The sequence below is a fragment of the Sus scrofa genome, chromosome 1 (genome assembly GCF_054392235.1).
Source record: "Sus scrofa isolate SSC_HxYL_T2T_F1_AM1 chromosome 1, Sscrofa_HxYL_maternal_Yorkshire_Landrace_v2.0, whole genome shotgun sequence".
NCBI lineage: Eukaryota > Metazoa > Chordata > Mammalia > Artiodactyla > Suidae > Sus > Sus scrofa.
Genome location: NC_139383.1, coordinates 176,660,129 through 176,684,741, shown reverse-complemented (window position 1 = coordinate 176,684,741; position 24,613 = coordinate 176,660,129). Strand labels below are relative to the sequence as shown.

Genomic DNA, 24,613 nt, shown 5'->3' with positions numbered 1-24,613 from the left:
AGTTAACAAGGACATTGGCAAGGACATGGAAAAATCAAAACACTCACATTATTGGTGCAAATGTAAAATGGTATAGGCACTATAGAAACACTTTGGGTTCCTTAGTAACTTAAACATATGACCAGCTATTCCTCTCCTGGATATATACCCCAAAGGATTGAAAACATATGTTCAAACAAAAACTTATACAAAACTGACATTAGCAGTATTATTCACAATGGGCAAAATGTGGAAACAATTCAAACATCCCTCAATGGAATATTATTTAGCCATAAAAAGGAATGAAGAACTGATACATACTACATCATGGAAAACACTGTATTAAGTGAAAGAAGCCAGACACAAAGGGCCATGTGCTGTATGATTTCATTTATATGAAGTATCCAGAATAGGCAAATCCAGAGACAGAGAAAGTACATGAGTGGTTGCCATGAACAAGGGAGAGAGAGGTTAATGGAGAGTGTTTGATGGGCACGAGATCTACAGTTGGAGTGATAAAAATATTCTGGGACAAGATAGCAATGAATATTATAAAACATTGTGACTGTTCTAATTGTTGCTAGTGGTAAATTTTATATTATGTGTATTTTACCACAATAATAAATGTTCAATGAATTGCTTTCCAAAAGAAAGCAAGGTTCCTAAAATGTTTGCTCACCTCTCCATAAACAAACTTGTTTAAACAGCAAAATGATTTTGTTCAAGTAGGAGCTTATGCAGAAACTCCATATCTGAAACAGATAAAAGTGGAGGTCCTGGGGTGGGGGTGCCTTTGTCCCTTCTACATCATATGAAAGTCCCTAAGCAACTGAATAGTTTCTGAGATGTCTTCTAGCCCTATATCCTGAGTTTGAGGCTTCATAAATTTGTGTTGAAGGAATGGTGAGCCGAGGCCACCAGAATGCAGGGGTTCTGGATTGGTGACTACGCCAGAGCTCCAAGTCTAGTCTATGTCCACTGAATTTTATCCAGAGCCTGCTAAGCTCAGCACTGTATGACTTTCTCTGAAAGATGACAAAATGAACCGGTAGCAAAGGGCCGGAGAATGTCTGGGGTAGAGAGGGGATAGGTTGTGGTGCTTAGGAGTTGGGGGCTATGGACCCTGTCTGCCTGGCTTTGATTCCTGCATCCATACTTCCTAGCTATTTCCTGGAGGGTAGGTTCTCAAATGGTCTAGACACTAGGGATTAATAATACTACCTATTACATGGTGGTGTCATGAGGATTAAATGCACTTATTGCAGTAAAGTGCTTAGAAAATGCCTGGCATGTAGAAAGCCCTCAATAATTAATCTTATTTTTATTCTAGAATTATAGTGGCCCCTTTTACCATATGACTTAATACAGTCAATCCTATGGGGACTGAGAATCTCTCACCGAGGAGGGTCCAAGAGATGACCTTGGGCCACAATTTGCCCTTCATCCTGGTTTCTCCTGTAGTACACATGGCCATGGCAAACTACGGTTTTCTCTCCAAAATGCCTGCATAATTTGGTTGTCGTTGAGTGTATATCGAACTGCTGGTCTTAACAACTGAATGAGTTGTGAGCAGTTATTTCAAAACGTGAAAAAGAATAGAATAAAAAACAATCAGAGTACAGCATAGATAATTAAGGATTTTTTTTTTTTTTTTTTTTTTTTTTTTTTTTTTTTTTTTTGCTTTTTAGGGCCACACACATGGCATATGGAGGTTCCCAGGCTAGGGGGTCCAACTGGAGATACAGCTGCCAGTCTACACCACAGCCACAGCAACATCAGATCCAAGCCACGTCTACGATCTACACCACAGCTCATAGCAACGCCAGATCCTTAACCCACTGAGCGAGGCCAGAGATCGAACCTGCAACCTCAGGGTTCCTAGCTGGATTCATTTCCACTGCACCACAATGGGAACTCCTAAGGTAAATATTAAGTATTGTTTGTTGAAGCTTCACTTTCAGTATATGTGTATGTATGTGTGTATTTGTACTTGTATGTGTGTGAACGCATGCACAAGTGCTAGTGAGCACCTAGGTGATGAGTTGTGATATAACATGTATTTCTTGGTGAGGGTTGCAATAAAAATTTGAAGTCCATGATCTGGTAACACCCAGGGGCTTTCCCAAAGTTCTCGAGCTGAGCTGAGGAGGGCTACCTGCCCTAGGAAAGCAGACCTGACTTGGTGGGCAGGACTGACTGACTGATCTCAGGTAACCTGCCCATCCCCCAGCAAAGCTGGGACAGTGGCCCACACCAGGACTGGAGGCTGGTAGGAAGGGAGATTCAAAGGGTGGAACAGGTACCCTGATGCCTGAATCAAGTCCACAGAACTTAGAGACTCCTCTACCCAGTCCCGCACCTGCCTTTACACATAAAACACATACTGGAATCATTTAGGAGTGAACCCAGGGCCTGTCTCAGGTGCTGGGCTATCTCTTTCACAGTATTTTATATTTTCTGCACTACTTTATTCCCCAGGGTTATTTTGCTCCAGAAGCCCTCTCTTTCCCTTGCCTTTGTTGGGGGGTGGGGGGCATGCCAGGGATCAAACCCACAAGGCAGCAGTGACAACACCAGAACCTTAACCCACTAGGCCACCAGAGAACTCCCCACCTTCCCTGCCTTTATTTTTATTTATTTATTTATTTATTTTCCACTGTACAGCATGGGGACCAAGTTACACATACATGTATACATAATTTTTCCTCCCATTGTTGTGTTGCAACCTAAGTATCTAGACATAGTTCTCAATGCTACACAGCAGTATCTCATTGTAAATCCATTCCAAGAGCAATAGTTTGCATCTGTTAACCCCAAGCTCCCAATCCCTCCCACTCCCTCCCTCTCCTCCCACCCCTGCCGGGCAGCCACAAGTCTATTCTCCAAGTCTATGATTTTCTTTTCTGTGGAAAGATTCATTTGTGCTGTATATTTGATTCCAGTTATAAGTGATATCATATGGTATTTGTCTTTCTCTTTCTGACTTACTTCACTTAGGATGAGAGTCTCTAGTTCCATCCATGTTGCTGGAAATAGCATTATTTTGTTCTTTTTATGGCTGAGTAGTATTCCATTGTGTATATATACCACATCTTCCTAATCTGTTGATGGACATTTGGGTTGGTTCCGTATCTTGGCTATTGTGATCAGTGCTGCAATGAACATGTGGGTGTATGTGTCTTTTTTAAGGAAAGTTTTGTCTGGATATATGCCCAAGAGTGGGATTTGCTGGGTCATATGGTAGTTCTAAGTATAGATTCCTAAGGTACCTCCATACTGTTCTCCATAGTGGCTGTACCAGTTTACATTCCCACCAACAATGCAGGAGGGTCTCCCCCACCTTTAAAGTGACCCATGAAGACTCATTTCAGAACTCCTGGCTTTTCTGCTACTCTTACCCCCTCCATTCTCAGATGTCACTGGCCCCCCTGGGTCCAATTCCTCCTGGCAGCTGTGGCCATGCACAGACTCCTCCGCCTCCCCTTCCCTATATAAAAACTTAGACTCCTCAAAAACAAACAAACAAAAAAAACTTGGACTCCTCAGAGGTCTGGGGGCCTGGGCAAGGGCTGCTGGCTTTGTGTAAGGGGGCTTCTGGGGACTTCCCAGCTGGGAACTTATCCTAAGAAAGAGGTGGCAAGAGTTGGAAGTGGTGTTGAAAATGTGGGCAGTGGACAAGCTGGACTACTGTTTGGTATTGCTTAATCCAGGATTGAGTGGGTGGGAAGCAAAGCTGCCTTCTATTGCTTGGGACTTCAAACCCCTACCCTCACTCACCCTCCCCTGGCTCTCCGGGAAGTACGACAATTCTATGAAGCTGGGACATCAAAAGTCAAAAGGAGGGGGATTTGACCTCAGCTGGGGAAGGATACATTGAGACCCAGTTTTTAAGGACTATTCATGTACTTCAGAGGGGGTTCATCACATTGGAGGCTTTAGATTCAGTCCTTATGAAAAACTGGGTGTTGACCTCATCCTTGATTTGAATTGTGCATCAGCCAGGACCACAGACAGAGTCTCAACACTTAAGTTCTATCTTCTTCACTTGCAAAATTGTTCTAAGAGTGTTTTTCCTAGGGGGTTATGAGGATAAAATAAACTACTATGTGAAAATATTCCAGCACAGAACCTAAAGCAATATAGACACATTACAGATCAATCAAGCACCCTTACAACGTCATATTTTGTAAGTGATATTGCATTTTATAATTTGGTTGAAAATTGGTGAAAACACGTAAAGAAAAACCCACACAAAACCCAGCAATGCTTAAAACGAACTGTACAAAGAGCTGTTCCACTTCCCAAATTAACAATTTGCTGTATCTCCCTCTTTATTATTTTCTTCGAGTTTAACTGGATCCTCTTTCTGCTTTTTTAATACAGAGGAATTAAATCATGCTGTCTATCTATTTAATTTGCTAACTTGCTTTTTTCATTTAATATATCATGAGCAATATATGAGTGCAGCCATTCCTTACTGGGTATTAACTGTCTTTTTCTTTTTTTCCAATCTGTTGGCCAAAAATTATATCTCATTGTTTTGTTGCTTTTCTCTGAACAAGCATCATTTTACATCTTCTAGAGGTTTGTATTTTGTTCTCTATGAATTGCCAGTTCAAACCTTAACCCACTTTTCTATTTTTCTTATTAAATTACAAAGCACTCTCTCTCTGTCCTTTTTTTTTTTTTTAAAATCTTTTTAGGGCCACACTTGCAGCATATGGAAGTTCCCAGGCTAGGGGTCAAATCAGAGTTGCAGCTATGCCACAGCCACAGCCACACCAGATCCAAACTTCATCTGTGATCTATACTACAGCTTACAATAATGTGGGATCCTTTTTGTTTGTTTGTTTTTTGTCTTTTTGTCTTTTCTGGGGCCACACCCTCAGCATATGGAGATTCCCAGGCTAGAGATCGAATCAGAGCTGTAGCCGCCAGCCTACGCCAGAGCCACAGCAATGCCAGATCTGATCCGCGTCTGCAACCTACACCACAGCTCACAGCAATGCCGGATCCTTAACCCTCTGAGCGAGGCCAGGGATCAAACCTGCATCCTCATGGTTCCTAGTAGGATTTGTTAACCCGTTAACCACTGAGCCACGATGAGAACTCTTATAATGAGGGATCCTTAACCCACTGAGGGAGGCCAGGTATCAAACCTGCATCTTCATGGATTCTAGTCGGGTTCTTAACCCTTGAGCCACAACAGGAACTCCTAGAGCACTCTTTTAATAGGAATGACATTTACCTTTTGTCTGTTACATGGGTTGCAGATATTTTTCCTCCATCTATCTTTTGCCTTCTGACTTTATTTGTGGCATTGTTTGCCATTCAGAAATTTAAAATATTTTATGGAGTCAAATGTATTTATTTTCCCCTTATGGCTTCTGGATTTCTTTTTGGGTTGTGTAGCAAGCCTTTGTTTTCTGGCTTTCCTAAGCCAAGTGCTATATTCTCCATCCACTCCCAGGTGACAGCTGGCAAAGAATGTCCTCACTGAGGCCTGGTCTGTCCCTCATGCTAGCACCTTGGGTGCCTTATCTATTAACACTGCATAATAATGTCTGGTGCTGGAAAATATTACATTGTATCAGAAGAACATGGAGAAAGTCAAGGGTGGAGGAGCCAAGACAGTCTGAGAAGGCAGTGCAAGAAGTGGTGTGGTAGGAGTTCCCATTGTGGTGCAGCGGAAATGAATCTGACTGGAAACCCTGAGGTTGCAGGTTTGATCCCTGGTCTCTCTCAGTGGGTTAAGGATCCAGTGTTGCTGGTGAGCTATGATGTATGTTGCAGACGAGGCTCGGATCTGGCATTGCTATAGCATAGCCTGGTGGCTCTAACTCAGATTCAATCCCCTAGACTGGGAACCTCCATATGCCAAAGGTGTGGCCCTAAAAAGCAAAAAAAGAAGAGGAGTTCCCGTCGTGGCGCAGTGGTTAACGAACCCGACTAGGAACCATGAGGTTGCGGGTTCGGTCCCTGCCCTTGCTCAGTGGGTTAACGATCCGGCGTTGCCGTGAGCTGTGGTGTAGGTCGCAGACGCGGCTCGGATCCCGAGTTGCTGTGGCTCTGGCGTAGGCCGGTGGCTACAGCTCCGATTGGACCCCTAGCCTGGGAACCTCCATATGCGGACGGAGTGGCCCAAGAAATAGCAAAAAGACAAAAAAAAAAAAAAAAAAGAAGAAGAAGAAGAATTGGGGTGGTTGTTGGTGTAGCTGAAAGCTTGAAAAAGCAGAGATGAGGAGGGAGAGGAATTTCATGACCTTGACTTGAGCCTCTAAAAGTCACACTGATACTCTGAGTAGGATTCTTAGAGCCAACAGCATCATGGAAAGGAATTTTGTTTAGCTTTTTTCAAAGCTCATTTCATTCTTTACAAGCACTACATACTGGCTAGTCCTCACACCTGGGAGGCAATCTATAAAGCTCCTGCCAGACCCAAAATACAAGAAAAAGGAATTGGAAAATCAGACCTCAGCTCAAAAGTATGTCTCTTCTTGAGTAAATTTTAATAGGTATTCCAGGCTCCATAGATCAAATGCTTAAGAAAAAAAAAATCAAGCAATTAACAATACTTTTGGTTAAAGTGAGTCTGAGTTCCCTATGTCTCCAAGGTTTATCTTCCTAAATAAACAGACAGAAATAGCCCAGACCACCACATACATGGGAGCACCTACCCTGCACCAGCTCTCTCTCCTTGAAATAGCCCTCAAGGTGTACAGGATGTGGTATAAGGGGTCGTTGGGGATTTACTGCAGCTCTGAAGCCTGGAGCACTGCCTAAAGGTCCACTGGCCCTAACTCTGGGGCTCCACCATCAGGCAATACAGCTACTCTCTGTGCCAGCATTTACAACTCCTACAGCTTTGCTCTACCTTGGGGCTTCTGCTCTCTGCACATCTGTAGATACCTGTCTCCTCCCAGGCCTCCTCGGCATGGGATGCCTTCTTGAGACTCATACTCAAACCCTCCTAAGAAATGGGGGTCTGAGTGGTTCATTTAGTTACTGGAGTCCTTTGGAGGTTGTCTCATTGACTGCTGATCAATCTTGGATTTGCTGCCCAGCTCAGCTCATTGGTGGCAGGGTCGCATAGCTAGCTTTCCTCAAAAAGAGTTCCATGTGGGCATTAAAACCCCAGAAGTAAAATAAGCAGCTTTCCAATACTGACTCCTTCCAGCAGCATACCCACTGCAACAAGTCTGACATTTGGCTATGCTGTTTATAGCAGATTAGAAGTAGCTAATGTCAAAGAGGAGAAATGGAAGATGAGAAAGCATTTATAGTCATTAGTCAAACATTACTCATCAACCAACATTTGCTAACATTTCAACACTTATCATTTTCCAAGCAGTAAGACAGGGTTTCTTAAGGCCTCTAGTGAGGACATAGGCCCCAAACTACAATACAAAAAAGTGTAACTGGGATATAAGAGCTCAAGAAGCTACCGAATGGGTCCACATAGTGTAATGACAAGACTTGCACCCTTGGTAATGCCAGTCCACTCCTATTTTATAGCAGTGAATAACACTTGAGATTCAGAACAATACTTGAGCCACAGAATTGTTAAGCTGGGTTCTAAAGACCCTACTGAGTGGTTGAGAACTTCAGTTTTGTAATTATTGAACTGTCATCACCTGTTCACTCCACTGACCACAGTCACCTGCGGGCCCAGTTGTGGGATCTTAGTGCAGGCATCAGGCATAGTGTAGACATTTGCCAGAGAATTCAATGTGGGATATTCTGAACAACCATTTTTTTTGAGATCTTTCTAATCTCAACCTAATATCTATTTGGATTCAAAACAGTCTTTCAGATTATATCATTTTTTTAAATCCAAGATTATTATTAAAAACAGCCATAATTAACATTTCTACATCATTTCTTTTCCTTTCTTTTTTCCTTTTTTTCTTTCTTTCTTTCTTTTCGTCCTTCCTTATTTCTTTCTTTCCTTCCTTCCTTCCTTCTTTCTTTCTTTTTCTTCTGCTTTTGAGGACCACACTAGCAGCATATGGATGTTCCCAGGCTAGGGGTCAAATCAGAGCTACAGGAGCTCCCCTCGTGGCTCAGCGGAAATGAATCTGACTAGTATCCTCAAGGACAAAGGTTCAATCCCTGGCCTCATTAAGAATACCGAGATGCTGTGAGTTGTGGCGTAGGCCAGCAACTACAGCTCTGATTTGATCCCTAGCCTGGGAACCTCCATATGCCTCGGGTGCAGCCCTAAAAGACAAAAGACAAAAAAAAAAAAAAAAAAAAAAATCCGGAGCTACAGCTGCCGGCCTACCCACTGCTGTAGCAACATGGGATCTGAGCCTCGTCTGCGACCTACACCACAGCTCACAGCAACACTGGATCTTTGACCCACTGAGCAAGGTCAGGGATCAGACCTGCAACCTCATGGATCCTAGTAGGGTTCATTACTGCTGAGCCACAATGGGAACTCCTCTACATCATTTCTAAGCTATATGTGTCACTTAGGATGTTTCTATGAGATGTGAGGAGAGTTTATAAATGAACTATATATAAAAGTATGAAGGCAGAGTTTAGGGAAACTACCATGGGACTGTGCAGCACCCTGGGGAGCAGTTACCATCCCTAGGCCTAGAGGGGAGAGGGGAGGAAGGGGTGACGCCTACCACGACAGTGAGTGTATATGGAGTGTGTCCGCTGACAGGAGCTGTAGCCTTAGCTAGAGGCACAAAGCCAAACCATGGTGACCTGGCAGAGAGAAAACCAAGGAAATATACTCTCTCCTCACTCCCCTCTGGCCTCTTATCTCCAGTCTCTCCTACTTGCCAAAATCTACCAAAAGCCTGAGTGTAAGAGATGTAGTCTATGGAGGTCAGTTTCCTGGGGCACAGAATAGAGTGGGAAAAGATGAGGGGGTGGACATAGAGGGGCAAATAGAAGACGTCCAGTGCTTCTGCCACTAGTGCAACAACATTAATAACTCCTTCCATGTGAGCCCCTGCTTTGCACCCTTCACACCAGTTTGCCTTTTGCAGTTGGGGAAATGGTACTTCACAGGCTACAGTGCCCTTCAGTGTTCCCGTAGAACAGAAGTTAAGATTACCTTCTGAGAAGGAAATTCATAAGAATGAAAAAAAAAAAAAAAAAAGGTGACCTCAGTCATCTAGGATATATTAGTTATCTGTCATTGCTAACAAATTACCTCAGGACTTAGCAGTATAAACTAATAAACTTTTATTATTACACACAGTCTCTGTGGGTCAGGCACAGCTTGCTGGGTGGTTCTTGCCCAGGGTCTATTATGAGATTGTCTAGAGGTTGGCCAAGGCTGCAGTCCTCTGAAAGCCTGATCGGGGCTGAAGGATTCACTTCCTATACAGCTCACTTGCTTAACTGGCAAGTGAGAGCTGGCTTTCAGCAGGAGGCCTCGGTTCCCCATCACATGGAGCTCTCACAAGACCTGTAGAGTGTCCTCCGGACTTGACAGTTGTCTTCTCCTAAAGTGAGTGATCCAAGGGAGCAAAGCAGGGGGGAACCACAGTGCTTTTTATGACCCAGTCTCACAAGTTATACACCATCACTTCCGCCATATGATATTCATTAGACGTAAGTCGCAAAGCCCAGCCCACACTTGTGGAGGGCAGCAGATACGTGGCAGGGATTAAGTTTTGTCTTTTACTGAGAATCTTAAAGAATATGTGAACATATTCTAAAAACACCATCTGTCATAATAACAATACCAAAGATATTGTGGTTATCTGCCTGAAGAGCTTCGGGAAGATTTATACTGAAATTTGACTATCACCAAGCAAGGTGAACTCTCCCAAGTATACTGTGCTCTGTCTGAAGAAAGAGCAGGTTAACAGGAGAGGGCTGGTGTCCAAGGCTTCTATGAGAAGATGGCCCAGGAGTTCCCCTTGTGGCTCGGCGGTTAACAAATCTGACTAGCATCCATGAGGACGTGGGTCTGATCCCTGGCTTTGCTCAGCGGGTTAAGGATCCGGCGTTTCTGTGAGCTGGGTTGTAGGTCAGATACGCAGCTTGGATCTGGCATTGCTATGGCTGTGGTATAGGCCGGTAGCTACAGCTCTGATTCAACCCCCAGCCTGGGAACCTCCATATGCTGCAGATGTGGCCCTAAAAAGCCATAAATAAATAAATAAATAACTTAAAAAAAACAAGATGGCCCAGAGTTGTAATACTGTACAGAGAATGGAAAACCCAGTGGATACAAGTTATCTGACCGAAGGGGAGTCATACTTGGTTTGAAGACAGGAACTGATCATGTCTGGATGAAATATCACCCATTTCCCCCAGGTAAGAGATGCCTTCTGGGGAAGGCAACAGGCATGAGGATTTCAGTAAATCTACAGAATCACCTCCACTTGATATCAACTGCTAAAGTTGGATGCCCATCAGTGTCTTACAAGTATTGCTAAAGTGACTCGGGCCTGAGCATTTCCAGGCCTGCAAAGCTAAGGACTGGATAGACCCATGAAAGGAGAGGTTCCACCCTGCAGAGAAATCACTGCCTTGTGTGATATCCTTATCTTACCAAGCTTTTTGTTATTACAGAGCCCCCTCTATGAAAATTCATGTGCCTTTTGCCTCCTTGTACTCCTGAAAACAAAGCTAGGTCACTAGCAGCATTACTAGGGCCACCTGGGAAAATTCAGCCAGGGTTCTCACTCTTGCTGTGTCTGCACAAACCAGCACGGTCTGATCTTGTAAATATGGCTTCATTATGAGACACTGGAGTTTCTATCAGTACACAGAGGGTACAGGCTTCATCAAGTGGGACTAAGTGGTTTTCTTTGAATGGATTACCCATGACATCTAAATACCCACCCAGTGAATAAACAATGCCAGCTCTTTGTACAGCAAATTTTTTAAAAACTTCAAAAAAAATTTCATGTGAGAATAGGGCACTGTTTATGACACTAAAAATAGTACAAACAACCCAAATGTCCAGCAATATAGAACTGGTAGCATTGACTATATTACAACCGTACAGTTGAATCCATTAGCTGTATTTAACTTTCTAGTATGATGGGAAACTTCTACTCTCAATAATTGCATATGGTAACCTCTAACCATATGCAATTATTGAGGTTGTGAAATGTGGCTAGTTTGGCCAAGGAATTAAATTTTAATTTTATGAATTTTAGTTAAATAACCGTATGTGGCCAATAGGCTATCTTAATGGACACTGCTCTCATATGATCTCCAGGACAGATTGTGAAGTGAAAAAACAATATGCAGGAAGTGTAAACCAGTGTATAGAGGATGTTACTCTTTGTGAATGAAAGGGAGAGAAGTAAAAAAAAGCTCTTTATATTTGTATTAATTTGCTCATAACCACTAAAAGGATAAATGAAAATGGTTACTTCTTAGACAAGGGAAACAGGGTCAACAGGGATGGAATGAAAGTGAGACTGCTCACTTTTTAGTATTAGCATGTACTTTTAAATATTATTTAGATTTTTAAACCATACAAACATATTGTCTACTCAATAAAATAGAACACAGCAAAATAAAATAAAAACTTTAAGATAATTAAGGAAAAAAAATCCCTGCGAAGATATACTCAGCATATGAATCTTTGAATCTTAAGAAAAGATCTTTCTGTCTTTGGCTTCTCATTGACTTCCTGCTATCTGATAAGGCAAGACAGATAAATCACCATGCTTCTTTGTGGCTTAGTTGCCTAGTAGGGCAGAGCAAAATTTAATGCTTAGCTACAGTATCTTCCATTTATCTAGATTTCTAGTATAACCCATCCCCACAGGCTTACCCCTTACCTGGCTTTTGTTAAATTATCCTTCTTTCTGACTTGCATTGTAAACCCATTCTAATCCTTTCTCAGGCAAAATGGTCAAACAAGAAGGGAAAGAATAAATATAAAATATTTGATTTAAGAAGACAAGAAAGTGGGCACTCTTGCACACTTTTGATAGAAGTTTAAAATGATGCAATCTTTTAAGAATGTAATTTTGAAGTGTCTATTAATTTTCTACATGTGCATGGTCTTTGATTCAACAGTTCTAGGAATTTGTCCTATGAAAATACTTGCAAAAGTGTAAGATATAAGTACAAAAGACACACATTGACCACTAAAAATAATAATGAAAAAAGTATAATCCGTTTAAATGTGCCTCAGTATGGGGAGGATTAAGTAAATTATGAAAAAGCATGCGATAGGAATAAAGAGCCCCCTAGACCTCTGTTTACTGCCATGTAATAATGATACTTACGAAACAATATGTAGAGCTGCGGTTCACAATGTTTTTGGTCTCAGGACTCCTTTATACTCTTAACAATTAATTAGGATCCCAAAGAGCTTTTGTTGTATAAGTTATGTCTATTGGTATTTACCATATTCAAAATTTTCTAAGTCATTTTAAAAATGTACTTTTTGATTTTTTTTCTTTTTAGGGCCGCACTTGTGGCATATGGAAGTTCCCAGGCTAGGGGTCAAACTGGAGCTGTAGCCACTGGCCTACACCACAGCCACAGCAACGCCAGATCCTCAACCAGTGAGCAAGACCAGGGATTGAATCCAAAACCTCATGGTTCCTAGTCAGATGTGTTTCCACTGAGCCACGACGGCAATTCCAATGTACTTCTTAATTTACTTAAAATAACAACAATAAACTCATTACATGTCTATGTCAGTCACACCCTCTCTATAAAAATGTACTATATCAAAGCATAATTTAGTGAGAAGACTGGTATTAACTCATATTTTTGCAAATGTATTTAATATCTGGCTAAATAGAAGACAGCTGGATTCTCCTATCTGCTACGTTCCATCACTTATAAGATGGTGTTTTGATTAAAGTACAGGGAGAGGAGTTCCTGTCATGGTGCAGTAGTTAACGAATCTGACTAGGACCATGAGGTTTCGGGTTCCATCCCTGGTCTTGCTCAGTGGGTTAAGGATCAGGCGTTGCTTTGAGCTGTGGTGTGGGTTGCAGATGTGGCTCAGATCCCACGTTTCTGTGGCTGTGTGGTAGGCAGGTGGCTGCAGCTCCGATTGGCCCCCTAGCCTGGGAACCTCCATATGCCGAGGGAGTGCTCAAGAAAATGCAAAAAGACAAAAAATAAAATAAAATAAAATAAAATAAATAAAGTACAGAGAGAAAATCCAGCCTCATACTCATATGTAGTTGGAAAAGGGAGGATAGTTTTAATAGCCTTTTCAGATCATTGTAGATATTCTTGGGGAAATCACCAAACTTCTACAAGTGGTGGCTTCTCAAAGGTGAGTTGCAGTGTGGATTCTGAAACTGTATCAATAAATTTTTCCTACATTGTTACATTATAATCCATTGGTCAGTCTTCCACTTTGAATGATTCTCTTACCCATGCATGATTTTGTGACATCACGCATTGGTCATTTAAACAACACTGGTTCACTGAGTTAGATAGATGTCTTATATATTGACATATTTGATTAACAATATCAAAAATCACATTGGTGGTCAATATCACCACCAATCTCATCACTAGAGTCGTTAAGTGTTGGCAAGTTGTCAGATCACAATGACAAATGCGAGTCATAGAGCACCCTTTGAGAACAGCTAGGTGGCTTATAATCGCTTTTTTGTTAAAAAAAAATCCTAATTTTTGCTTGAAAGTTTGAATCTCATTATTAGTAATAAACATTGTCCATTTTCTTGAAGTGACAGGTTCATTAAGTTTTGAGAAAATGTCTGAAAAATGCCCAAATCTGACCCACCATAGCTTGCTTATTAGTCATTATTTCAAGTAAAAAATTTCTCCCCCTGAAACCCAAACAAACAATTGAATTCAGATTGCAAATCAAACAATTGCCTAAATTCTACTCCTCCAGACCATCACTGTACCTTGAAACAGCTGAAGTGTTTCATGTGTACTTCTTATTGCATCATACAGAATCTTACACAGGTACTTTAGGGTTGAAACTTAATAAAATTAATCATCTTTACTACTTCATCAAGGGCATTTCTAAGGAAACTAGCATTCCTGTTATTCAGAGGGTAGTGGCAAAGGATGCAATGACCACTAGGACAATTTGCTGCCACCACCTTAATCTAAGGCACCAGCAGTTTTACCTACTTTTGCCTTTTGCAGCATCAGTGCAAACGTCAAAACTGTGAAGAGAGCAAATAATACCTTAGCATAATGACAAAAACCGCTTTGGCCTTGTGGACCCTCTGAAATGGTCTCAGGGACGTTTTGGAATTCCTAAGAACATGCTTTGAGATCTGCTGTTAAAGCCTATGATCCAGTTTTGTTTTGTTTTGTTTTGCTTTTTTAAAAAAAGGAAAAACAAAAATGGAAAAAAGATACACACCAAAGTGCTAAGAGTGGCTACCTCTAGCAATAGAAGATGATAAAATGATGTTTTACTTGGTACTTCACATACTTTCTTTCTTTCTTTTTTTTTTTGAATCTCTTACCAAGAGTATGTATTTCTTAAGTAATTAAAAACACTAAAGAAAGAAAAAAATTAAATTTAAATTATGAACACCAATTACAACACAGGCAGAGAATATAAAATGCCCCTTGGACCTGTGTTCATATCGAAAATATGAAGAGATTAGATACATAAAGCAGGGAGCTTAAATTATTAAAAAAACAAAACAAGACAAAACAGAAAGCTCACCCTAAGAAATACCTCATTTCCCACAGGGCTGGAGGAAGGAAGTGGTGCTGTGCCTGTGGTGCTGTGCCTGAGAGCTGAGGCCTCCACCAGACTCAGGTAGCTTAAATGAATGACCCTGCTGATACCTTTAGATGCAGCCTGAAAATAAATCTAAAACACATTCTCTCTAGAAGGCAATAGGATTAGACTCGAAGAGTGATCTGACACTTTAGAAAGCTCCCAGCTTCCTTCCCAGAGGAAAGAGAAAATCAGGCACAGGACCCAGGGCTTACAAAGCAGGTATTAAGTTTCCCTTTGGTGTCTCAAGCCTCCTAGCTCTGTGCCCTCCTCCCTCCAGACCGAGCCCGTCATCTCCTGCCTTTGCAGGATCCAGTGCTCCTCTGATCTGCCCTCCCCGGCCCCCCTACCTACATCTCTTGGTGTCAAAAACCATGTTATCAGTCATCCATGCCTATCAGTCATCTATGCCCTAGTGTAAATGAGTTTCTGTTATCATGCTCCCTCCCCACTGCATTTGCTGGTTAGGCTGATCTCTGATGGTGGACTAGGAAGCAGCTTAGGCATTGGCAACTGCTAGGGAAGCCCCTGAAGTGGAAATCTCCTCCTTAGGGGCTTCTGAAATCTTGCGCCATGGGTGGCCACCTATAGCAAAGCTTCTTTCTGCTGTGTGACAACAAAGGCGTTGCTGCCCCTTTCTGGGCTCTATAAACCAAGCGTGTTGGACTAGTGACCTTTTAAGCAGACTGTGCTCTGGGTTTCTGTGGCTGAGCTCCATTAAGGCAAGGTATTGCTAACTCAGGGAGGCCTCGGAAAAGGGGCATCTTGTTTTCAGCTCCTGAATTAAAAGACGATTCACTGGAAGCTCCCCACGCGCTCCTGCAGATTGCCTCCCCTCCCCCTTCTCTTCCTCCTGACCTGTGTCTCCAGGGGGAAGATCAAACAAAGAGGTTGCAGAGGGTGGTGGAATGCTGTGTTTGGTTAACTCTCAGGCTGGATGTGATTACAAAGTTCCTGTGACTGGGGAGACGTGGTGGGGAATGTGGTGGGAGGGATTCTGATCTCAGCGAATGTCTCAGGCACACCCCCCACACCCAGGCACAAAGGACTCTCAACTCTCTTCATCCCCCACGCCTTTCACCATGCCTGGTATATATTTGATGCCTTCCCCAATGCTGCTTTATGTAGAAACACATGAATAAGTATATGAATGGAAAAACCAATGTTTTCACCAAGGTTCAAAACAATGTTTTTACGAGTTCCCACTGTGGTGCAGAGAGTTAAGAACTGGCTGCAGCGGATTGAGTTGCTGCAGAGGCACGGTTTCAATCTCCAGTCTGGCGCAGTGAGTTAAAGGACCCAGCATTGCCATAGCCGCAGTGTAGGTAGCTCAAGTTCAATTCCTGGCCCATATGAAGTTCCCCGGGAACTTTCATATGCTGTGGATGCAGCCATAGTTTTTTTTTTTTAATTTTTTTTGTCTTTTTTAGGGCCGCTCCCGCGGCATATGGAGGTTCCCAGGCTAGGGGCCTAATTGGAGCTGTAGCCGCCGGCCTATGCCATAGCCACAGCAACACCAGATCCAGGCCATGTCTTCGACCTACACCACAGCTCACAGCAACACCCGATCCTTGACCCACTGAGTGAGGCCAGGGATTGAACCTACAACCTAATGGCTCCTATTTGGATTCACTTCCATGGCGCCTCAATGGGAAATCCCCAGCCATAATTTTTTTTAAAATGTTTTTAAAGGTAATGGGTTATCCTTGACTGAGTGTCACCACATCACTCAACATGTCTTCTTGTCTCCATTTTCTTCACCTTATTCACAAAAGACTGGCCCTAGGGTAGGGTTCATATTAAATAGGAAGAGCAAAATAAGGACCTTGTGCTGGCATGTTCAGCTGTAGGACCTTAAGAAACTCACTAGCCTTCTCTAGACCTCAGTTTCAACCAAAAAATAGGGTTAAAAATAGCCGCCTCAAGCCTATAGGGCCTATATGAGCTCATAGGAGACTCCAGATGAGTGAACAAGATTTGTCAGGGCCACTCAGTGAATTAGGGACAGTGACAGCCAGGCTAGTTGACAGTACAATTCTAGGGTGTATTCCTCACCGACTGCCCAAGTTCCCTAATCTTTGAAGACTCACAGCAACGTAAGAGAAGAGAATGCTATATCTTCTTTACCCACCAGCCCCTCAGAGCAGCTGGGCCCATCAACTCAGGGGGGTCTTCTGGAATTGCCTTTGGGGAGATGGTTGCGTGGCTGGGATGAGGCCAGGATTTCAGACTCAGGCTGTAACCATCAGATAGTTTTGTTGCCTTCTGGGCTCGCTGCACCTGCAGACAGCCTGGGCTGGTGGTGAGGAGGTGGGGATGACAGTGTAGACGCCCCTCCAGCAGATGCTGCCAATGGCCTCCCTGTAGCCCCAAGGCCAGTCCCTGAATTCACAGGCCTTCCACGTCAAAGCCTGCTTCTCTCTACCCAAGGGCTCTCTCCAGCAACAGAAGCACAGGGAAGGCCGAGGGTGCAGAAAATCAAGAGCCCATGATGTAAACCTCACCCAGTGAGGAATAGCTGTTGATTGATAACAGCTTCCTGACCCTTCAGAGGGTCTCCAGGAGCCCAGAGGAATAACCTGCTCATCAATACCCCTTAATAAAGGAGTGACTTTTCTGCCTTCCCTGTTCCACTTCCCCAACCCCTCACCTAGATTTCCTGGGATCATCTCCTAAATAAGTAATTACCACCAAACCCTGCACTTAGGGTCTGCTTAAGGAGATCCCAGTGAGGACAACCACCTCCATGATCTCTAGGTGGGGAACCTGCAAGGAGGGCCATGTCCTGTCCACATACCCATCCGTCAAACCCCTTTGCTGGGCAAAGTTCCTCTGTGTATCTTCTCTGCAAAGGCCACTGTGTTTGGGAATGGGGATGCCGAGATGTAGCCCCAACTGATAAAGTCACAGGTGGCATCATGAAGAGCTTAGCTGCCACCCAGGCAGTTGGTTTGGCCTTGAACCCTAGTCAAAGCGACTCTTTGAGAGGCAAGGCAAAGTCAAGGCAACTGTCCAACCTTGAAGCAGAACAGCCTCCAGGCTTGCTTGGTCTTGATCTGTTCATTCCTTCCTTTATCACTTTTTTTTTTTTTTTTTTTTGAGAACCAACTAGGGGCAAAGCCTTGTGCTGGGGGCGCACCTGCAGTGCTGAGCAACAGACCCAGCTCCCCTTTCTATGTGGGGCATTGCATTAGCTCAGGTCCCGCAGGCCAAGGCTTCTTGAAAAAACTCTCTCCATTCTGGGCTGGACCAGATCATCTCTAAGGCCTTTCCAGGCAAAGTATCCACGCCTCTATGACAGGGCCCCTGCCATCCAGCAATGGAAACCCTAGTGGTTCCTGGAGGGACAGAAATGTCCCCATTGAGACTCTGCACGGCATAAAAATGGTCAGTGTTACAATGTATAATGGAATTTCTTCCTTAAAAGAAACATACAATGGAAAGGAAGTTTAAAAATTCTTTCAACTTGGCAATAAAGTAGCTGACTCTCACTCCTCGGTGCAGAGGGTATCATGATCCCAGATCCCCAGCTGCCAGAGTCCCATGCTCAGGTCAGAGAGTTCAGGGCCTAGCTACATGGGACCGTCTGCCCCAGGGCCCTGAGCACAGTGTTATCAGCCCCTGCTGAACAGGATGTTCTGGGAAAGCTGGGGTGGGAGACAAAACCCTTGACACCAAAGGGACCTTGGCAAGAAGCGGTCAGCCCCTCGGACTCCAGCCCAGGAGTCAAGGACGGTTGCCCTGTAGCTCTGCCCTGGACTGGTCCTGGATCCTCAGCCAGCAAGGTCAGGGAAGGGGCCGGAGCACCTGCAGGGAGGACGGTTCAGGTCAGGATGAGGTCACGAGAGCAGATTCTGCCAGGACTGGGCTGTCAGCCCCATGCACAGCCACTTTGCCATCAGCTTCTCTGGAATCAGTAACATTCTGCAGGACACTTGGTCAGATGTTGTGGGAGGTGTAGCAGCCACTGTTCTTTTTTGGCAGAGACACTAGGAACAGGGTGGATTTTGAACCCAACTGTGACCTAGGGAGTCTGTGGTGGGCTGGTGGTGGTGGGTTTCTCTGGCTCTGTACCCTCGGCCTGTCCCTCTTATGATAAGTAGGAGAGTGGAGTCTCAGACTCAGCTCTGTTTGTTCACAAAGCCCATGATCTTCCACTCTGCCGTACAGGGTCATGGGAGGAACTGCCTCCAGGCGCCCTCTTCCTCTCTGGGCCACTCTCCAGTACCCCAGCCCCAGGAAGCCAGGGTCCTTTGGGTAAGGACACATCCTACCTCTTATGAGGAAGGCAACAGACAATAAGCCCATCCGGGCTGAAGTTTTGCAGATTTAATTAGTACACTCTCAAAAGGGGAGAGGGATGAAAAAAAATGTATTTCAGAAAAATGGCCTATTCGCTGTGTGGCTTTGGGTTACTGACCCAACCTCACTGAGCTCTAGTATCTTCATCGATAGCCTGAGAATAACACCATCTTTGCTTTATGGAGGTAATGATTAACTGTGGGAAATGCCTAGAATGTAATAGGAATCCATATATTTAGCATCTTAGGCACAAGAGAGATTTGGGCCTTCTTTATTGATTTCCTTCTCCATTATAAGACCCATCACTCTGATTTTAAGCTTTTTGCATTTACCTGAGGAAGATGAGGCTGTATTTCCCTGGTGAAGGACTTTTAACATGCTTGACCATTTTTAAGAAGGCAGCAGTAATGAGAGTCTGGGAAAGATGTCAGGGATAATAGGCCTCAGTGAGGCCTCCACTTCTAGCTTAACCCTGAAAGGAATTTGAGGGTTAGACAGAGGAGGGGACCTGGATTAGAACAGTCTGTGTAGTTGAATCAAAGCTCCCAACACCTTTAGTCTGTGTTTCTCTAAATTTCCACCAAAGAACCCTTTATAGCAGCAGAGAAGAACATGTACTGCCAAGAGGTTTAGATACGCATATGGAATTGGCTCTCTGCCAGCAGGAAATTTCTTAGAACACACTCGTGTTCTCATAAAAATTCCTGCAGATTTTATTCCTATGCCCAATACATATATATTTTTTCTTTAAAACTAAAAACAACAACAACAACAAAACTCTACGATGTCTCCCTACGCCCGTAAAATCTTCACATTGGCACTTTGACAAGATACAGTGTATTCAGCCTGTGGCCTCATGCGCTTCCTGGATCTGCCATGAGCCTCCTCCCATGGCTGTGCAAGTCCAATCTGACAGTCTGGTTAAGGACCTAGGAGATGAATCTGTCTGACTTCACCATCTCTCTTAGCTCCTAACACCCAACCTGGCTGGCCTCCTTCGACCACTGCCCACATTCCATCCACAGCATAAATAAAATACAGCAGGACCCCACATATGCACACACATGGAGAGGCCTTAACCATTGCTAGGGGAGGCAATGGGGCTTGAAAGACCTAAGTGACATTGGTGCCACATTAGCCCAGGGTCTTAGATGGTAAGCAATAGAAACTGAATCTGCGTAACTTACCCAGAAAGGACTTTATAGGAAGACATGAGGAAACAGAGAACTCCAGGAAAAGCTGAAGCCAGAAGGATGCGCAGCAGGGCAGTTCCAGGAATCTGGGAAGCAGACACCAGGGGGTAATGACCAGAACTAGGACGAATTGGCCCCAAACATTTTCTGGTTTTGTATCACCTCCTCAAAAAATTTAACTTCCTAGGACAGAGTATCCAATTTGCCTAATTTGGGTGACATGGTCCATCTGGCCAGGAATGACAGGGTCCCTCGATGGACAGTCCCACCAAAACTGTATCAAATGAAAGATGAGTCAATTACTAAGGCAAAACTGTGCTGTCACCTGAAGGGTGGGCCTCGGTCTGCTGGTCAGAAGCAATTCAAAGCTATTCACAACAATGGATCTAGAAAATATTGTGATCAGTGAAGTAAGAGAAAGCCAAGGACTATATGATATCGCTTATATGTGGAATTTAAGAAGTAATAGAAATGAATCTCTATACAAAACAGAAAGAGTCTCGCAGACATAGAAAACAAATCTGTGGTTACCAAAGGGGAGAGGGTAGAGGGGCAGGACAAATTAGGAATATTTGTTGCTTACTATACATGAAATAGATAAGCAACAAGGATATATTATATAGCACAGGGAGTTATATCCATTATCTTATAATAATCTATAACAGAATATAAGCTATAAAAATACTGAATCACTATGCTCTACACCTGAAACTGACACAGTGTTGTAAATCAACTATACCTCAAACAAACCAACAAGCGAGCAAATAAATAAAAGTTATCCATGACTTGTCTCCAAAGCCAGCCAGGCTCTCCCCAAGGGACTCATGGGTCCTCTCTAGAGAGAGTCTGCCATCACCAGATCACCAGCTGCTGCTGAGTGTTCCTTTCTCAGGACACAGAGTCTTTCACCCTCATCGAGACAGCCCAGCACAAAGTACAAAGCCCCAGGGAAGAGGAAGCCCATCTGGAGAGAACTCTGTCCTCAGCAGGACGACCCACAATCAGAATCATTCAAGGGAAAGGGTTTCAGGGTGAGAGGGGAGAGGACATGCCCATGGAGGGAAAGCCCAGACAGAGAGGCCTGGGCTCCTGTAGGCAGCCTGATTACCTTCATAATCTGGCCAAAGGCAGGTGCTGGCCTAGAGGTGTCTGGAGCTAGGCCTGGTGTGTCTGCCAGAGTCTTCTTCCTGCAATGCCCAAAACAGCTATAAACAAGTGGAGCAACTCACAGCAGCAACACTAAACATGCAACCCACACAGCACACATTCTAAAACATGCAAGTAGCACAGGACTATACAGTGTAAAAAATTAAAGTCTGTAGAAGGACTCCCTTTCATCCTCCCCATCCCCGCCAACCTGGGCCCCATTTCATGGGATCTCCAGGCACCTGCTTTTCCCTTCTCAGCAGACAGCCAGAGGAGTCCACAGACTGAAGAAACAAGAGGGGACAGGGTCGAGGAACTATACCTGCTATTCCAGCTGAAACCAGAGATGAGGAGCAAACAGGGTTGCCTTAGATATGTGCCTGCATGCATAGCAGCTCTACCCCGGGCACCCAGGCAATAAAGAGGTGGTGCAAAGATGGGGAGATTAGAGGGCAAGGGCAGAGAGAGAGAGAGATTGAGAATTAAAGTTCTCCTTTCCTGCCCCACTCTATCCTTTTACTCCCTCCCAGAGATGGCCACTGTTAACATCCTTTCCTTACTTACTTACATATGGCAGAAAATCAGATGAGAAACTGACCGGGCATTATTTTCCCATAGGCATCTTATGAAAAGACAAGACATATATTTTGCTCCTCCTTCTTTCAAGTAGACAAGGCTGCTGGGAGCCCCGGAGGACCCAAGCTGGCCTCCTCCTTGTCCTCCTCCAGAGAAAGGAAGCTCCATAGGATGGGAGCTCCAGTGACTTTCTTCTCATTTCTTGGAATATAGTAACCCCTCTGTCAATTTTTTTTTTTTTTTTTTTTTTTTTTGGTCTTTTTGTCTTTTTTAGGGCCGCTCCCATGGCATATGGATGTTCCCAGGCTACGGGTCGAATCGGAGATATAGCCGCTGGCCTACGCCAGAGCCACAGCAATGTGGGATCTGAGCCACATCTGCGGCCTACACCACAGCTCACGGGAACGCCATATCCTTAACCCACTGAGCAGGGCCAGGGATCGAACTCACAACCTCATGGTTCCTAGTCGGATTCGTTAACCAACTGAGCCACGACAGGAACTCCTCCATCAATGTTTTTACGTGAATGAAATTTCTCCTCTCTCCTTAGATGAAGATGAGATTCCTTTTTAACACCTCCTCCTCCCTCTGACTGACCAGGTTTGCCTGGGATACTGTTCTTTTGATCAACGACCCCCAGCTGGAGCTCATGGTCTTGGTCACGCACCCTGAGATGGGGAACCCAGGGTGGAGCTGGAGAAACAGGGCTAACCTGGTTAGGTTTGGAGTAAGAGGACCTACGAGCGGGTTCCGGCTTAGCCACTAGCTAGAGCCCAGAGCCTAGTGCGCCCCCTGCAGGGCTGAGGCAATCCTTCCCCCCAGCAGCTGGAAGTGCTGAAGGCTGGTCACCCTGAGCCGGGTCCCTTGAGGGAACTGCCCTTGGGTGAAAAGGACCACCTCCCTCAAGCCCCAGGACTGCCCCCAGGCAAGAGCACAAAGCATCAGCCCCCACTTGCCAGCAGGGACAAACTTGAAGAGCCAGCCCAGCTCCAGAACCTCCTGTGGGACTCTCCCAAGGCCTCTGGAGTGACACATCACAGCCCAGCTTCTCTCTCGGCCCAGTCCTGCCTTCAGCACTCCCCCAGGGGTGTCAATCCTGAGAGAACTTCCCAATCAATTTCCCACAGGCCACTCTACCTCTGCCACAGAGCCTGCTTCCCAGGGAGCCCAAAATGCAACAAGAGGCCACTTTCGGTTCCCTGGCTCCTTAGCTGTGCAATGCAGGTATTAAAGAAGATGGGTTTTGTAGTCAGGCAGACCTAGATTTTAATCCAAATCCATCACTTAGCAGCTCTGTGTTCTCGGGAAGTTTATTTAACCTCTCTGAGACTTAGTCGCCTCATCTGTAAATGGGATACAGTAGACACCTGTGGTGCCCTATGACTAGCCCCTGAGTTTACCTGTGATATCAGCTGCAGCTGTAGGGGACCATTTCCTGGAGGCTCAGACTCCTCTGTGCTGGCAATGTCCTACCATGGGTTCTTTACATCCTTTACTTTGGAGGGGATGTCCCCAGGCCACTCAACCTCTATACACTTCACTCATGTGTCAGGCCCTAAATGCATCATACTTGTCACTTCTTACTCATGTGGCCTCATGAACGTGAGGTCATTGATATGGTGCATGAATGTGATGTTGTGTGGAATGTCCAGATGGTCCTGGTCCCTTCAGACTCCGTTATGATAGAAGTCGGGAGGGTTAACACAGTCCTGGTACAAGACACAAATGTATCCCATCCTCTGCTCCATGTGAATGTGAATTGCTTTGAGTCTCCTTTCTGCTAGGAATAGAAAATGAAGTGAGTTTCTGTTGTGGCTCAGCAGGTTAAAAACCTGACTAGCATCTATGAGGATGCAGGTTCAATCCCTGGCCTCGCTCAGTGGGTTAAGGATCTGGCACTGCCGTGAACTGTGGTGTAGGCCACAGACACAGCTCAGATCTGGCATTGCTGTGGCTGTGGCAAAGGTCAGTGGCTGCAGCTCCAATTGGGCCCCTAGCCTGGGAACCTCCATATGCCGCAGGTGTGGCCTTAAAGAGAGAGAGATAGAAGGAAAGGAAGGAAGGAAGGAGGGAGAGAGGGAGGGAGGGAAGGAAAGGAAATGAAAGAAGGAAGGAAAGAAAGAAAAGAAAGAAGGAAGGAAAGAAAGAGAAAGAAAGAAGGAAAGAGAAGGAAGGAAGGAAGGAAGGAAGGAAGGAAAGAAAGAAAGAAAGAAAGAAAGAAAGAAAGAAAGAAAGAAAGAAAGAAAGAGAGAGAGAGAGAAAATGAAGCAATAACCAGATCAATGGGCATGCACCATGCACTGGAGGCCATGCTGTTCTGCTGCAGCAAATACCCCGTACTTAGCACAACAGCAACAACTGTGGCTAGGGCTTCAGTTTGTGCTTGTTTACTCTCATCCGCCATTTTACCCAGTTTTTGTAGGGGCCCAACTAGTGACATAAATGGGAACATGACAGAGACCACCATCCCTGCTTTCTTTCATTGTTGAGGGAGGCACTAATTCCTGCCATCTCTCTCTGGGACAGTCCTGTATTTGACTTACCATCCTGGCCCAAGAGGGAGCATTTTAGAGACTTCCACTGGCCTTCCTCACCACACTAGCTCTTACTTAGTCCATAGGTCCAAGAACCAATGTTGGAGTTCTACCAACTACCAAGTGTGTCTATTCCCATGTGCATCCAATAGATATAGAACCACAGTGGGCCCCGTGACCTCACTGTGAGCTGGAGCAAGGCCAGG

The 24,613-nt window shown here is 44.5% G+C and overlaps 1 protein-coding gene across 4 annotated transcripts in view; it reads right to left on the bottom strand.

The window, feature by feature from the left end:
* PIAS1 (protein inhibitor of activated STAT 1) overlaps positions 1-24,613 on the bottom strand; it is a 325,250-nt gene that overhangs the window by 213,200 nt on the left and 87,437 nt on the right. For all 4 annotated transcript variants that reach the window (XM_084979204.1, XM_084979209.1, XM_084979202.1 and 1 more), the window contains one exon: positions 21,260-21,338. In XM_084979204.1, coding sequence (XP_084835330.1) covers positions 21,260-21,265 — 6 coding nt within the window. In that variant the 5' untranslated portion in view covers positions 21,266-21,338. The remainder of the gene's footprint in view (positions 1-21,259; positions 21,339-24,613) is intronic.